Source organism: Megalobrama amblycephala, linkage group LG11 (genome assembly GCF_018812025.1).
Source record: "Megalobrama amblycephala isolate DHTTF-2021 linkage group LG11, ASM1881202v1, whole genome shotgun sequence".
NCBI classification, from domain to species: Eukaryota; Metazoa; Chordata; class Actinopteri; order Cypriniformes; family Xenocyprididae; genus Megalobrama; species Megalobrama amblycephala.
In genome coordinates this window covers 24,699,800-24,713,028 of record NC_063054.1, presented here as the reverse complement: position 1 = coordinate 24,713,028, position 13,229 = coordinate 24,699,800, and the positions used below count along the sequence as shown (strand labels likewise).

The 13,229-nt window shown below is 38.2% G+C and overlaps 1 protein-coding gene across 4 annotated transcripts in view; it reads left to right on the top strand.

Annotated features, from left to right (window-relative positions):
• Nucleotides 1-2,086: 2,086 nt before the first annotated feature.
• The window catches only part of grm1a (glutamate receptor, metabotropic 1a), a 45,176-nt gene continuing 34,033 nt past the window's right edge, over nt 2,087-13,229 (top strand). Inside the window, exons 1-3 of one of the 4 annotated variants that reach the window (XM_048206912.1) lie at nt 2,087-2,459; nt 4,043-4,896; nt 10,009-10,258. In XM_048206912.1, coding sequence (XP_048062869.1) covers nt 4,161-4,896; nt 10,009-10,258 — 986 coding nt within the window. In that variant the 5' untranslated portion in view covers nt 2,087-2,459; nt 4,043-4,160. Of the gene's footprint in view, nt 2,460-4,039; nt 4,897-10,008; nt 10,259-13,229 lie in introns of all 4 variants that reach the window. The other 3 variants (XM_048206909.1, XM_048206910.1, XM_048206911.1) reach the window with 3 other exon arrangements.

Sequence of the window (13,229 nt, the reverse complement as noted above, 5' to 3'; positions counted from 1 at the left end):
TCAGCAGGTCAGTTCAGTGTTGATTCAGTTTCGTTCAATAACTGTGTAAAGTTCATCAAATATAAAATGAGTTCAATTCAGCTATAAAGCAGAAAACAGTGATGTCATCATCCAGCTCGGTTCAGTTCTCATCCAATAGCATCAGTGTAATGGACGTAGGCCGGTAAGAGTTGTGCGTGTAAACCTCACTCCACTGATCTCAAGATGCGCTGCTTGTTAGAGCTCCCGGCTCCCATGCTGGTGGACCTGGGTTCGAGTCCCGCATAGAGCGGGCAGTTCGAACAGGTGGGGTTACATCACTACAGTCAAATCTATAGTATTGCTGAATATTATGTGCAACAGTGGCAACAAACTCAAACATGTCATGTAAAATTTTAATTGTGTCCTAAATTTCTTATGCATTTTTCATGTATGTTACCATAAAGTATTTTCTGTTTTTCTACAGAAGGATGTTCATCCCTTTTGCCTGCACCATGAAGCCTATATCCGAGGACCAAGCTCTTCATTCATTTTAATAAAAAAAAAGAAGAACTTTCCTGTAGGCTATACAAATTTGGACCCAATTAAAAACCTGACTTTTAATGGTTGTCCTCCACACTCCCACCTCTCTTTCCACTATTCCAAAACTTTCTTTGGTCATTTTAAATTACCTATAGGCTGGTTTAAACTGGTTTAAGGTGGTCTTCCAGCCTGACCAAGCTGGTTTTGCCTGTTTGGCCCACTGAAGTGCCTTGGAACGCGCAGGGTGGGATATATCTAGAAGCTCCTCCCCTTTTCCCAAAATAGCCAATAGCTTTTCGACTATATCACAGCTTAGCCAGAGCCGTTGAGCTCGCAAAACCCAATTTTCCTCATAATCTGTAATTGTTTCTCCTCCATATTGCTTTAAAATATAGAATTGTTTGTAGATTCAAATGTGTCTGAACGTTTTGTGGTCTGTGCCGACTCGCCCATATGATCCTCTCTGTGCTCTCGTGTCTCTGGACTCAAAAACTTAATTCGCGTCTATGGAAAGCATATTTATCCCTAATAGCACACGTACGTCTTGGAGAACATGAAAAACAGTAGGTGAAAAGTACCCCGATGACTTACTACTTCCAGCGAGATTCTGAAGAGCACATATGATGGACACTTCATTATCCCATGAGGCCACGGGAGAGGATTTGTGAATGGAGTTGAAGGGAAGTAACTGACTGGTATGTGACAGTAACAACATGGCTGATGTAGAACCAAAGACTTTGGTAGTATGTCTGAATTCATTCATACTACCAAAGTCCCTTTAAGACAAGTAATTTCACTCGGCGGCCATCTTTGAAACGCCTTTGAAACGCACATTCAAGTGCAGCTCCTATCTCTTTCAATGGGGAAACATCAAATTCTCCAAAGCTGTTTGCCAAGCTTTCGATTAAATTTTATATTTGTAATCCAATGAAATCTGACAACAACTGTCTCCTTTTTTTTTCTAAACGCACGAATCATGACAAAAAAACTATTTTTTAGGCTGTATCAAGCTAATGCGCATGCGCAGACCTAAATGAGCGTCTCTTGTGCCCTATTTCGGAGGTGCGCTTCTGACTGTTTCTATAGAAACCGGAGCTTCTAACGGCCGCTGCAGTGGCGCGATGACTTTCTCAGTCGGTGATTGGCTCTCATTTAGATGGCGGGACTTATTCCGCCATATTGCATTGCACTTTCTCCCATTCAAAACAACACGAGTGACCATACTACACGCATTTTCAACGGTCGTGAAGTAAATTTAAATTCAAATGTAGTACCTACTCAACAGTACGCGATTTCGGACCCAGCTATTGTTTTGGAATACACCATTCATAACCTTAAGGCTAACATATTCATACTAAAAGCTAAAAAACTTAAATTTCGATTTCAGGGGGACTTTAAAAAGTACATATTCCTTATAGGCTATATATATATATATATACATTAATATGTTTGTTTTTCCAGTGTACGAAAAAAGTGAGATTACAAATTAATCCGAGCTCTTAATTTATCATAGCAACCCTCGCGAACAGAAATCGCTTTCGGTTGAGGAGGTAACCATAGCAACAGTTCCGTTCGGATTAGTAGAATCGGGCTGTACATCGACAAATCATAATTACAGTCATTATTTATTACTTTTTAAACTTATTAAAGATTTATAGATGCATATAACAAGTTTATCACAAAATAGCGTTTTGTTTAAAAATAGTTGACATTTGGTTATCATGACAGTTAGCTGTCAATCAAGCACATTGTACGTGCCATATAATATTTACATCACTAAGATGGAGAGAGAGAGAGAGAGAGACCAATCCACATTGTTACGTGCCATATGAGAGAGAGAGAGAGAGAGAGAGAGAGAGAGAGAGATCCACTGGCTTGGATGCAGACTGATAACTGAAGTATATCATCAGTGCAGCAGCTGTCTCAGAAGGAGGTGAAGCGATATCTCATTGACTCAGGTGCGTAGCGATCGAATTCCTGTGCAGATGTTTCCGTTGTTTGTATTTCCTGGTAACTGCAGGTACGAACAGATGTGGCAATGTCACTAATGCGAGTACAGGAGGCATTGTATCGTAATTATGGCTCATTTGTCATTGAGTGCAATCGATTAAGCCATTATAATGCTGAATGGAAACGATAGAACAACGAACGTGAATGTATGGCACAAGACATCTATCTTTGCGATGATGTGTGATATTGACAAAATAGTTGCTTTTAGGCTTCAATTTTTCTGTTTTTCTGTATTTAGACTCGAATTAAGATTGTGGTAAGATGAGGGCAATTCAATTCATCTCGTTCTGTATGAAAATAAGTCTGCCTTGTATATGGTCGCATTGAGTTTTAGGGGAACACGCAGTATCCGAGGTTTTGTGGGCAAACACATCGCATCCAATAGTTGTGCGTTGACTACAAAGGCGCGTCTAATAGTTTCATTCACTGTCCGTCATAAGATTGTCTGCGCTGTCCGCGGTGCTGAAACCGCCCGGCACTTGCCCCCACAAGGACGAGAAAAACGACGACCTCGCCAACAAAACTTGTGAATGATGCTCATTCTGTGGTTATATGTTTCTTTTTCTTATATTCGACCAGTAACTCTCTCGTTCGCCAGTTATTTTGCATAGACTGAATAATGACGTACGTTTGGCAAACTTAATAGGCAAGGCTTCTAAAGCGACACCTAACAGAGACCGGCGCGTGTTAGGCTATAGGCTATATTATTCCCATATTTGTCAGCCACTAAACAAATTAGTTTGTAAATCTACAGCGTATCCCTAAACTATGTAATTTTATGTCACAAGGATGTTGTTGTTACTCCCTACCCCACTAGATGAGCTCTAACAACAACCGAAAACACAGCCTACATTTTAAGTTGTGCACGTATTTACTGTGGTAATCAAATGTACAAACAATTGTTATGCCACCCACCCCATTTGAATTCAAATTGTATAATAGGCTATATAGGAAATGCTTTCATTCAAAACTGCAATTATACAACAGATATAAGATGTATAAAACATTGGCTAACAACTTTAAAAGCATATCAGACACTGAATTTTTGGAAATGTGGCTTAAACACTGTCCCATTTTGTGCAATCTTTTTGCGCCCAGAAATAAGTTGCTAAGTTTTACAACCCTTTTAGACATTGTGTTCTAGTTTTAAACTACTGATGACAATATTGTGTAGATGTTATGTATCAGATTAAACAATTCACATGTTCTGTCATTTATTATCCATTAATATTATCACAAATGAAACCCTGAACTTAAGCATGATCTTTTTTATCGCATTTTATTTGTCCTATAGATCTTTTATAGCCTATTTTATTTTGAGTTTTAGAACTGCCATCTCAGCTTGTGGGGTGCTGGTCCTGATTTCACCCATGTAACTCATTTTTAATTGGTTAATCTGTTACAACTCACCCTGTGTTGCAGCACTTCCTTACTTCATCAATGTTAAATGATACACTGTTTCTAGCACATGTATGCTTTTAGAATAATAGATGTTTTCTCTAACTAACTCTGTGTTATGTTTTCTCAGCAGGTGTCAGGGCGCATTTATGTTGTCTCACGTGCGCATCTTGGTCGCTTAATTGAATCTGGGACTGCAGAGAAACGAGCACCGCTGGCACGAGCAGCTCGCACACTATGCCTGTCACACAATGTGGAACATGGCACGCTTGAAGATGCCCCGTGTCTCGTGTGGACACTTCCCACTGTTCCTGTGTCTGTTTCTACCGACACTTTTATCTCACGCGCTTGGGAACATATACAAGCGCTCGGCGGTCCAGCGCGCGGCGGCCCGGTCTGTCGCCCGCATGGATGGCGACGTGATCATCGGTGCGCTCTTCTCCGTGCACCACCAGCCGTCCGCCGAAAGTGTGGCCGATAGAAAATGCGGGGATGTGCGCGAGCAGTACGGCATTCAACGGGTGGAGGCGATGTTCTATACGCTGGACCGTATCAACGCCGACCAGAACCTGCTGCCCAACATCACCCTGGGCTGCGAGATCAGGGACTCGTGCTGGCACTCATCCGTTGCTCTGGAGCAAAGCATCGAGTTTATCCGAGACTCCCTCATCTCCATTCGGGACGACAAAGACGGATCTAAGTGGTGCATCGACGGGACGCCTTCCAACCAGCCTCCTCCCAGTAAGAAGCCTATCGCTGGAGTCATAGGTCCGGGCTCCAGCTCGGTGGCCATCCAGGTGCAGAATCTTCTCCAGCTGTTTAACATTCCCCAGATTGCTTATTCGGCCACCAGCATAGACCTGAGCGACAAAACCCTCTTCAAATACTTCCTTCGTGTCGTGCCCTCTGATACTCTGCAGGCGCGCGCCATGCTCGACATAGTCAAACACTATAACTGGACTTATGTGTCTGCGGTTCACACAGAGGGTAAGTCACTATCCTCTTGTTATAACTATGAATAACTTTTCTAAACAATGTAAATGCGTTATATGAGAATACAGGTAGCCCATCTGTCATTTCATTATTGTAACACATTTTGCACGTTTTGTTTGACTCGTAGTTTTTTGTTGTTGTTGGCAATTTGACTCAAACTTCACACATTTTTCTGCTAAAAAATATGGAAATTGATACATTGATGCAAGCAGGGATTTTATTTAGAGACAAGGGAGTGTTGCAGCACTTTTGTGTTTGTTGTAACACTTAAAAAACATATGTAACTTTATGTAGTTTAGAAATCTACAACTCATCTCAAAAACATTTTAAATTAATCAAATTTACTTGTTCAAAATAGGCCTAATTATTCCATGTCCCATTTTATTTTAACGGGTCAGTTCACCCAAAAATGAAAATTCTGTCATTAATTACTCACCCTTATGTCCTTCCAGTTCTAAACCCGTAAGACCTTCGTTCATCTTCGGAACACAAATTAAGATATTTTTAATGAAATCCGAGATGACTCGTCTGTAGACAGCAATGTAACGACCACTTTCAAGGTCCAGTAAGGTACTAAAGACATTGTTAAAACAGTCACTGTGACTGCAGTGGTTCAACCTTAATTTCATGAAGCGATGAGAATACTTTTTGCACGCAAAAACAAAACAAAAATAAGGATTTTATTCAACAATTTTTCCTCTTCCCTGTCAGTAAACGCATTGCAGAGCTTCCATGTTTACGTCCGAACTCGGGCTCAGTATTGGCTGAGGCTATGTTCACGTGAGCACCTCAACGCCTGTGTGTGATGCTAACGCAGGAGCCGGCCAATAATGAGTCGGCGTTTGGACGTAAACATGGAAGCTCACTGCACCAACTGCGTTGCAGACTGACAGGGAAGAAGAAAAATTGTTGAACAAAGTCATTATTTTTGTTTTGATTTTGCGCACAAAAAGTATTCTTGTCGCTTCATAAAATTAAGGTTGAACCACTGCAGTCACAGTGACTGTTTTAACAATGTGTTTAGTACCTTTCTGGACGTTGAAAGTGGTGGTTAAATTGCTGTCTATGGACGATTCATATACCTCTCGGATTTCATCAAAAATATCTTAATTTGTGTTCCGAAGATGAACGAAGGTCTTACAGGTGTGGAACGACATGAGGGTGAATAATTAATGACAAAAAGTTTTGGGTGAACTAACCCTTTAAGCATTTTAATTCTAAAAAGCAAGTAAAATTGGTAACAAATATAGAAATATAGGACAGTGTGTTGTGCAAATGTATAGCTGATTCACTGTCCCATTATGGGCAATATTCTTGGGTCCAGTAGAAGTATATTGAAAAGTCCTTGAAAACCTGTCTGGTCAGCCATGATATTTCTAGTTTTTCAAACATGTAGATCAAAGCTGGTGTGGATGTTACATATCAACAAAATTGTTCTGTCATTTAACATGATCCTTTAACATAATCACGAATCAAACTATAAGCCAGGCATGAAATGTGGCTTGTGCATAATCTTACTTCTGCTGTCACTTTAGGTGGGTGGTGGTATGATAGTGATTTTAGACTCAATGCTACAACACTCTCTGCTTTCCTCTACTTTGAATATAGATTGACAAAATCTAATTAGAAGTAGGTTGTGTAAGTCTGGCTTTGAATATAAATGCACAAACGTATAACAGGCATGATTTAAGTGTTAACTTTTTTTAATTAAGGAAAAACAATTGGGAAACGCTGCATTTGAAGATAATGAGTGCACCATTCTGTAAATGTACCTAAATGGTAATTCACTTCCATTAGAGTTGTAGTGCAAGTCGGCCAAAGACCTTTTTATTATTTGAAGCATGCTTTAATGACTCAAGCAGTTTCTCCATATACAATGAGTGTAATAATGTATTCTCCCCTTTTTGCCCACAACACACACACACACACATTTTTTTGTTGTTGCTCCCTCCAGCATTGTTATGTGTATCACTTTCAATTCTGTTTTTGATTTGTTAATAAAATGCCCAGAGGTGGAAAGCTTATCTGTTAAACCACACATTGAGATGTTTAATGTATGGGTCAAATCACTTTCTGTTTTCTTTTATGCTAGTGTTTTAATTTTGTTCCTCAGCTAGCTAGTGGAAAGAAAATCCTCTTTAGATTACTGTCAGCATACTATAGTGAATAAAAACCAATGTAAAATATTATTAAAGTTGTGATGCATGTCAGGGCGTAATGTGATACTGTTACTAAGTTACACAATTTTGTTAATGATTTTTTATAGGCTTTGACATGTCTGCTTACTTATAACAAACATATGTTAAAAATATTTGAATGTCCTAAAGTAAAGAGGCAGCACAGGCACATATTTAAATAAGCAATATAATGCTAATGCTCAGTTTTCTGTTCTGTTTGGTGATAACTAATTAGAAAGATGTCTTTTCCCTCTCAGGAGAGACTCTGTTCATGGTTTATCAGTCATGAACTGTAGACAATAACTCACAAACACAACATCAGCAACTGTGTCGGACACCGCTGCCTGTTGCTTATAGTAACATCAGAGATCTTTGATTACATTAATTATCCAGCCAAATTTAAATTCATGTCTGGTTTAGAGACATTTTAATGGCCGTGTTTAAACAGGCACCAGTTTTACACAAGCTTGCATGGCAATCTTTAGAAAAAGTTTAATTCTTTTGATGTAAACCCTGCTGAAAAATTGAACTAAATCTACAGCCGGCTTGCTGGCCTTCAACTGGTTTAGCTGATCTCCCAGCGTGAGCAGCTGAAAAGTGACACAAAAATCCCTATAAATCAAAACATGTCAGTATTCTTATTATCACCAAAACAACAGATCAGTGAACTTTGAGTATTAGCATCAAACTGTTTATTTAACACTGTGCTTGTGGTACCTCTCTTCATTAGAATATTCATGCATTTTAACTGTGGTTCAAATGCTATTAATATGACACCAGGAGGACATCTCTAGCTTTTTTCAGCTGAAATATTTGTGTGAAATGATTATAGTGTTTGATAGCTTAACTCACAGGTCTTGTTTTTTTTCCACAGAATTTTATGATAGTGAGCAAAAAAGCCTTTAAAAACAACAAACACCTTCGTTCCCCCTGAAAAAAAAGATAAAAGACATTAAAACCAGTATTGCCTTTTTTAGTATAAATCATTTGGTCTTTTGACTCTCTTTGCAAGACATCCATATTGCGTAACATGCAGTGTTATTATTTATGGTTGCACTTCATTTGGATAGTCCTCTTTAGAAATTCTACTAACTGTAGATGGGTTGTCCCCTTGGATAGACATTTACTAGACAACTTTTAGGACAGGCTTTACCTTTGAGTCCTCCTCCACATACTTCAGTAGGTTACACATTGAGGTAGTTGCAGATGATGCACGTGCACTTTGCACGTGATAAGAAACTTTGCAACTACATGTCAAATAACTCTCATTAATTACTTCTAGTTAGTAGAATATTTTGATGGTGCCCCAACAGACAAAGTGTTAGCAGATATTAAGCAGAGAGTCTGCTAACACTCTAATGACTGCTAGTTTACATGTAGTTGCTAACTTAGAATGTCTAAAGTGAACTATTGAAATAAAGTGTTACCTTAAATTTTTGGTAATTTACTTATGGTAAATTTGGTAAATGTGACTTTTATTAGTTTTTTTAAATATATATATTTCTCTTTAGCTTTAAACTTCAACTTAAATCTATTTCAGTTAGTTGCCAAGGCAACTTTTTTTAATTTTAGCTTCATCTAATATTTATATATTATTTTATTTATTTAAATGACCAAAAACATTTTAATGGGTTTAGTTAATGATAACAACACTTGTACCATGCATCCTGCTATATCAGATACACTGTTTTAGAAAACATACATCTTTTTTCGAGCTAGCTCTTTGAGAAAGAGGAAGTAAGCTACAAAGGGAGAATCTAAACCTGTAAATAAAGATGTTCCAAACAACCTAGAAAGAGAGAGAAAAGGACTTGTTAGAGAGCCACAGAACTGCGAATGTGCTCAAATTGCCACCCGCACACCCACTCTACAAAGACTGACCTCCAGACAGTCATCAGTGACCACACACCACTCATCTCTCCTGATAAGACAGTAGCACTGTTCTTCTTCTGAGCACAGTCAACAGCAGTGACCTCTGCTGCCTGCACAATAAGATGTAAATTTCGCTTGGCAGCCCAGATGCAGGATGGAACGGAAGATGTTTCAAGTGTATCTTTATGAGCTGCATGCTTTTGTACAGACCCGTTTCTGATTCATACAATATTTTGAAAAGGATACACTGTGTTCAAGTGACCTATTATGGTAATTTGCAGTAATTCTCAAGAGCACCACAAAGTATTATTGGTGTCCTACTTGTCTAGTTACAGTACAATGCCTGTGGAGTATAATTAAGGGATAATGATCAGTCAGTCGGTCCTTACCGCAAAATATTGTTTGGCTACTACTCAATAAATAATCAAATAGTTATGAAATATGATAAGAATGACAGCGTAAAGCGATATGAGTGACTTCAAAGTGATAGTTCACCCAAAAATGAAACACTCTCATCATGTTGATGTTTTTGAAGAACATTTCAACTTTCATTGGATGTACAAAGAGGCACTGAAACATATTTTAATTGATCATCTTTTGCGTCATAAAGGTTTGGAGTAACAAGAGGGTGAGTAAATGATGACAGAATTTTCATTTTTTAGTGAACTATCCCTTTAGCAGTCATTATACAAATATATTTGATTACAGAATGCAGTGGTCAACCAATCAGGATCAAGTATGAAGGCATGATACTGACCTTTTTTTATTTTAATTTCGTGTTTCTCATTCTAAATGTATGACGCCATTTGTATCCTAAATGGTGGTGACCATGTCTCCATTTCATGTCTTTTTCAGTTGCCTGTCTGCCTGTCATTTTGTGTCCTCCATAGTCAACTGTCATCCATTTCTTATCCCGGGCTCTGACTGTTCTGACAGGTGTTGGATCAGTGGCGGTAATCCATCCTCCATTCTGTGTCTTTGATTAAAGCTGCACTTGTTTCATATGTGTTTTAGGTTATCCTTTATTAACCGTGCTACATTTTGTGTCTGAACACAGGTAACTATGGTGAGAGTGGCATGGAGGCCTTTAAGGAGTTGGCCGCAGAGGAGGGTCTGTGTATCGCCCACTCCGATAAGATATACAGTAATGCTGGCGAAAAGCACTTTGACCGTCTGCTTAAGAAACTGCGGGAGCGTCTGCCCAAAGCCCGCGTGGTTGTCTGCTTCTGTGAAGGAATGACTGTGCGTGGCCTGCTGATGGCCATGCGGCGCCGTGGGGTTGCTGGAGAGTTCCAGCTAATTGGGAGGTAAGGTTTTACCAAGAAAAACTGCATCGCTCAGAATGCTTAGCTATAATTCGCTCATGTTCAATCACATCAGAGGAATAAATTGCAAGCTTTGAAAGAGACACAAAGGGCAACCGAGTCAAAATGACACCCACACTGTCTTGCTCATGGTTATATCACAATTGAATCATTTTTGGTAGAGCAAAATACTTTTGCATATTGTTTTGCAAATATGATTCTCACACTATCAGTAATTATTACTAAATTTTATGTTTTGCTTTGAGTGTTTCCTATTATGGCGAAAGAAGAACAGACATTGGAATGCTTGGAAATAAGTGTTGCTACTGAATACAGAAGTTTCCAGGGAAACCAGATGAGATTAAATATGGACATTGTGAACAGAGGCGCTTTTCACACTTTTCACCACTAATGAATAATTTGTGATTCAGTAGCTGGCTCACACATCCCTGGAAACTGCCTCCTGCTTCCTGCCTCCTGCCTTTGTCTTATATGGTGTGAGTGTTTGAGTTTATGTTTGGGTGCGTGTGCCAGGGAGGCTCGTCTCTTGATTTTAGATCAGGCATGGAAAAATGCTGTGGGCTGACTATTAAATATTCAATCTCACAGCCTCGAAGGAAATGTATCTGATGACAAATAACCAGTAGGGAAGCAAAAGATGATCTTTGTGAAACCAACCTTAATGCATGCATCATGTTTTCACTTGTGATTTGAACACTAAAATATAATGCTAGTGTTGTTAACAAAATATTATATATAACATTGTTAACTAAAACAAAAAAATATTAAAAAATAATTTCGGTAACTGAAATAAAACTGAAACAAAGTATAAATATTAGACAAAACACTTTAATATTAATATAAAACTAATAAAATAAAACTACTATTGTTGCCTTGGCATAGATGAGTTTAAGAAATAAGTTGAAGTACTAAAAGCTAAATAGAAATATTAAAAGAAATTATAAAAGCATATAAAAAATATACAAAAATTAAAATAAATACTGAAAATATAAAAATAAAAGATAATTCAAAATGTTAATAAATGTTATAATACATATTACTAAAATAATAACACTGGTCCCCATAAAGTATTTTGTTCTTTATTCCTTGTTATTGCAAGTCTCTAGCGAATACTCACTAATGGGATAGTTCACCCAAAAATTAAAATTGTTCCACTATTTACTCAGCCTCAAGCCATCCTAGGTGTATATGACTATCTTCTGTCAGACTAATATTTAATAATATATAATTATTATATAATTATAATATTATATACTAATATTTAAGGATATTTAGAAATATCCTTGCTCTCCAAAGATTTAGAATGGTAGTGAATATTGGGGTTGGGGTTAATCCATCATAAAAATTATCCATATGGCTCTAAGGGGTTAATAAAGGTCTTCTGTAGTGAAGCGATGGGGTTTTGGATGTGTCATATACACCTAGAATGGCTTGAGGTTGAGTAAATCATGGGATAATTTTCATTTTTAGGTGAACTATCCCTTTAAGAATTGGTCAATTCAAGTTCAAGTCTAAAATTTCCTAATATTCACAGAATTTGTTTGCTGAGTAAATAAGATGAGTAATGTACAATCAGCCGGTCATTATTGCAAAAGAAACCCCTTCAGGATGATACAAGAATCCAAATGGGTGTCCAGTGTTTTCAGATACTGTCATATAATCAAAGATATTACACTTTACACATTTCACAGTTCTGTGTTTGATTTACAAAGGCTATTCTCCGATCATTCAAACTGTCTGGTAGTGAAATCAGAGCAATGCTTGATAATATTCACGGACGGAATCCTTGCAGACTTGAAGATCTGGAAATGAATTGTAGCAGCTATCTTGTTTAATCTATATCAAGGCAAGATCTATAGCCCACCCACGTACAATCACAGACAGACCATCATATTCAGCTAACAGACTTTCTAGGTCAAAACATTGTGTCTGGAGTCTGGCTTTTCGTCTGTTTTCGTGTTTCCATGACCCTGTCTCAATCAGTTTTAAGTAAGGTCATAGAAACGAATGTGTGTTTTTATCAGTACATGTTTGAGAGGAAAACAGAGGGAAAGAAAGAGAGACAGACAACAAAACCGCTTTTGGGAACTAATGGAGATTTATTCATTAAAACACGTCTTGCATTGTCATGATAATCTGAGTCCAAGCCTTCAAGCAAGACAGTTGATGATGTGTATCTGAGATAGAGATGGAGTGACAGTGAAAGAGAGAGCGATTAAATAAGAGAGAGAGAAATGGAGCGAGGATGTTTGGAGAGCTCTTCTGTGGAAAAGAGGATGAGATCCAGGTGTTCTTCTTCCTCTGCTTTGTTTATTCATAGCCAGCTCATGTCTTACCAAAACCAGGCTATGTAATTTTCTACAGCAGCAGAAAAAACATTGACTTTGTAATTTCTAATCAACATCCTCAGTCTCGTAGGGAGCTTTCCTTGAACACTTATTACATTGGATTCCCCAGAAGTAGTCAAGCTACTCTGGGCGGGCGCTATGTTTGCCTCTGCCTCTTAATCATCAAATTAACAGGGTTCATTCCCGCTATATTTCTAACTTCTTTTTAGTGTCCCATTACAGCATGCACCTCAGAGATATTTTCATAGGCACATATTATTGCTCTCAGGACAGAAAAACAGCATCAGCTCTTCAGTATTTCAGCTGTGTTGTTTCAAGCACTGACAGGAATCCAAATTAAATGTTTAAATGGCAGCGCTCTCTTCCCCTAGTGCCTTCTGTGTTCCCGGTCCCAATAATCCTTTTGCGTTTTCCTCCAAACACTCCTTCTCCCCTCTCATTACACATTCTTCTAAGATCAGTTGAAAGAAGAGAAAAAATATCTTTTTCTGTGAGTCTTAATCCATCTGCAAAACTCGACACCACTGTGATTGGGTAATGTGGGTGGTTTCCAGGGTGTTTCTGTATGAGTGGTTGTTAGTGCATTATGCCACATCGTCCTTCAT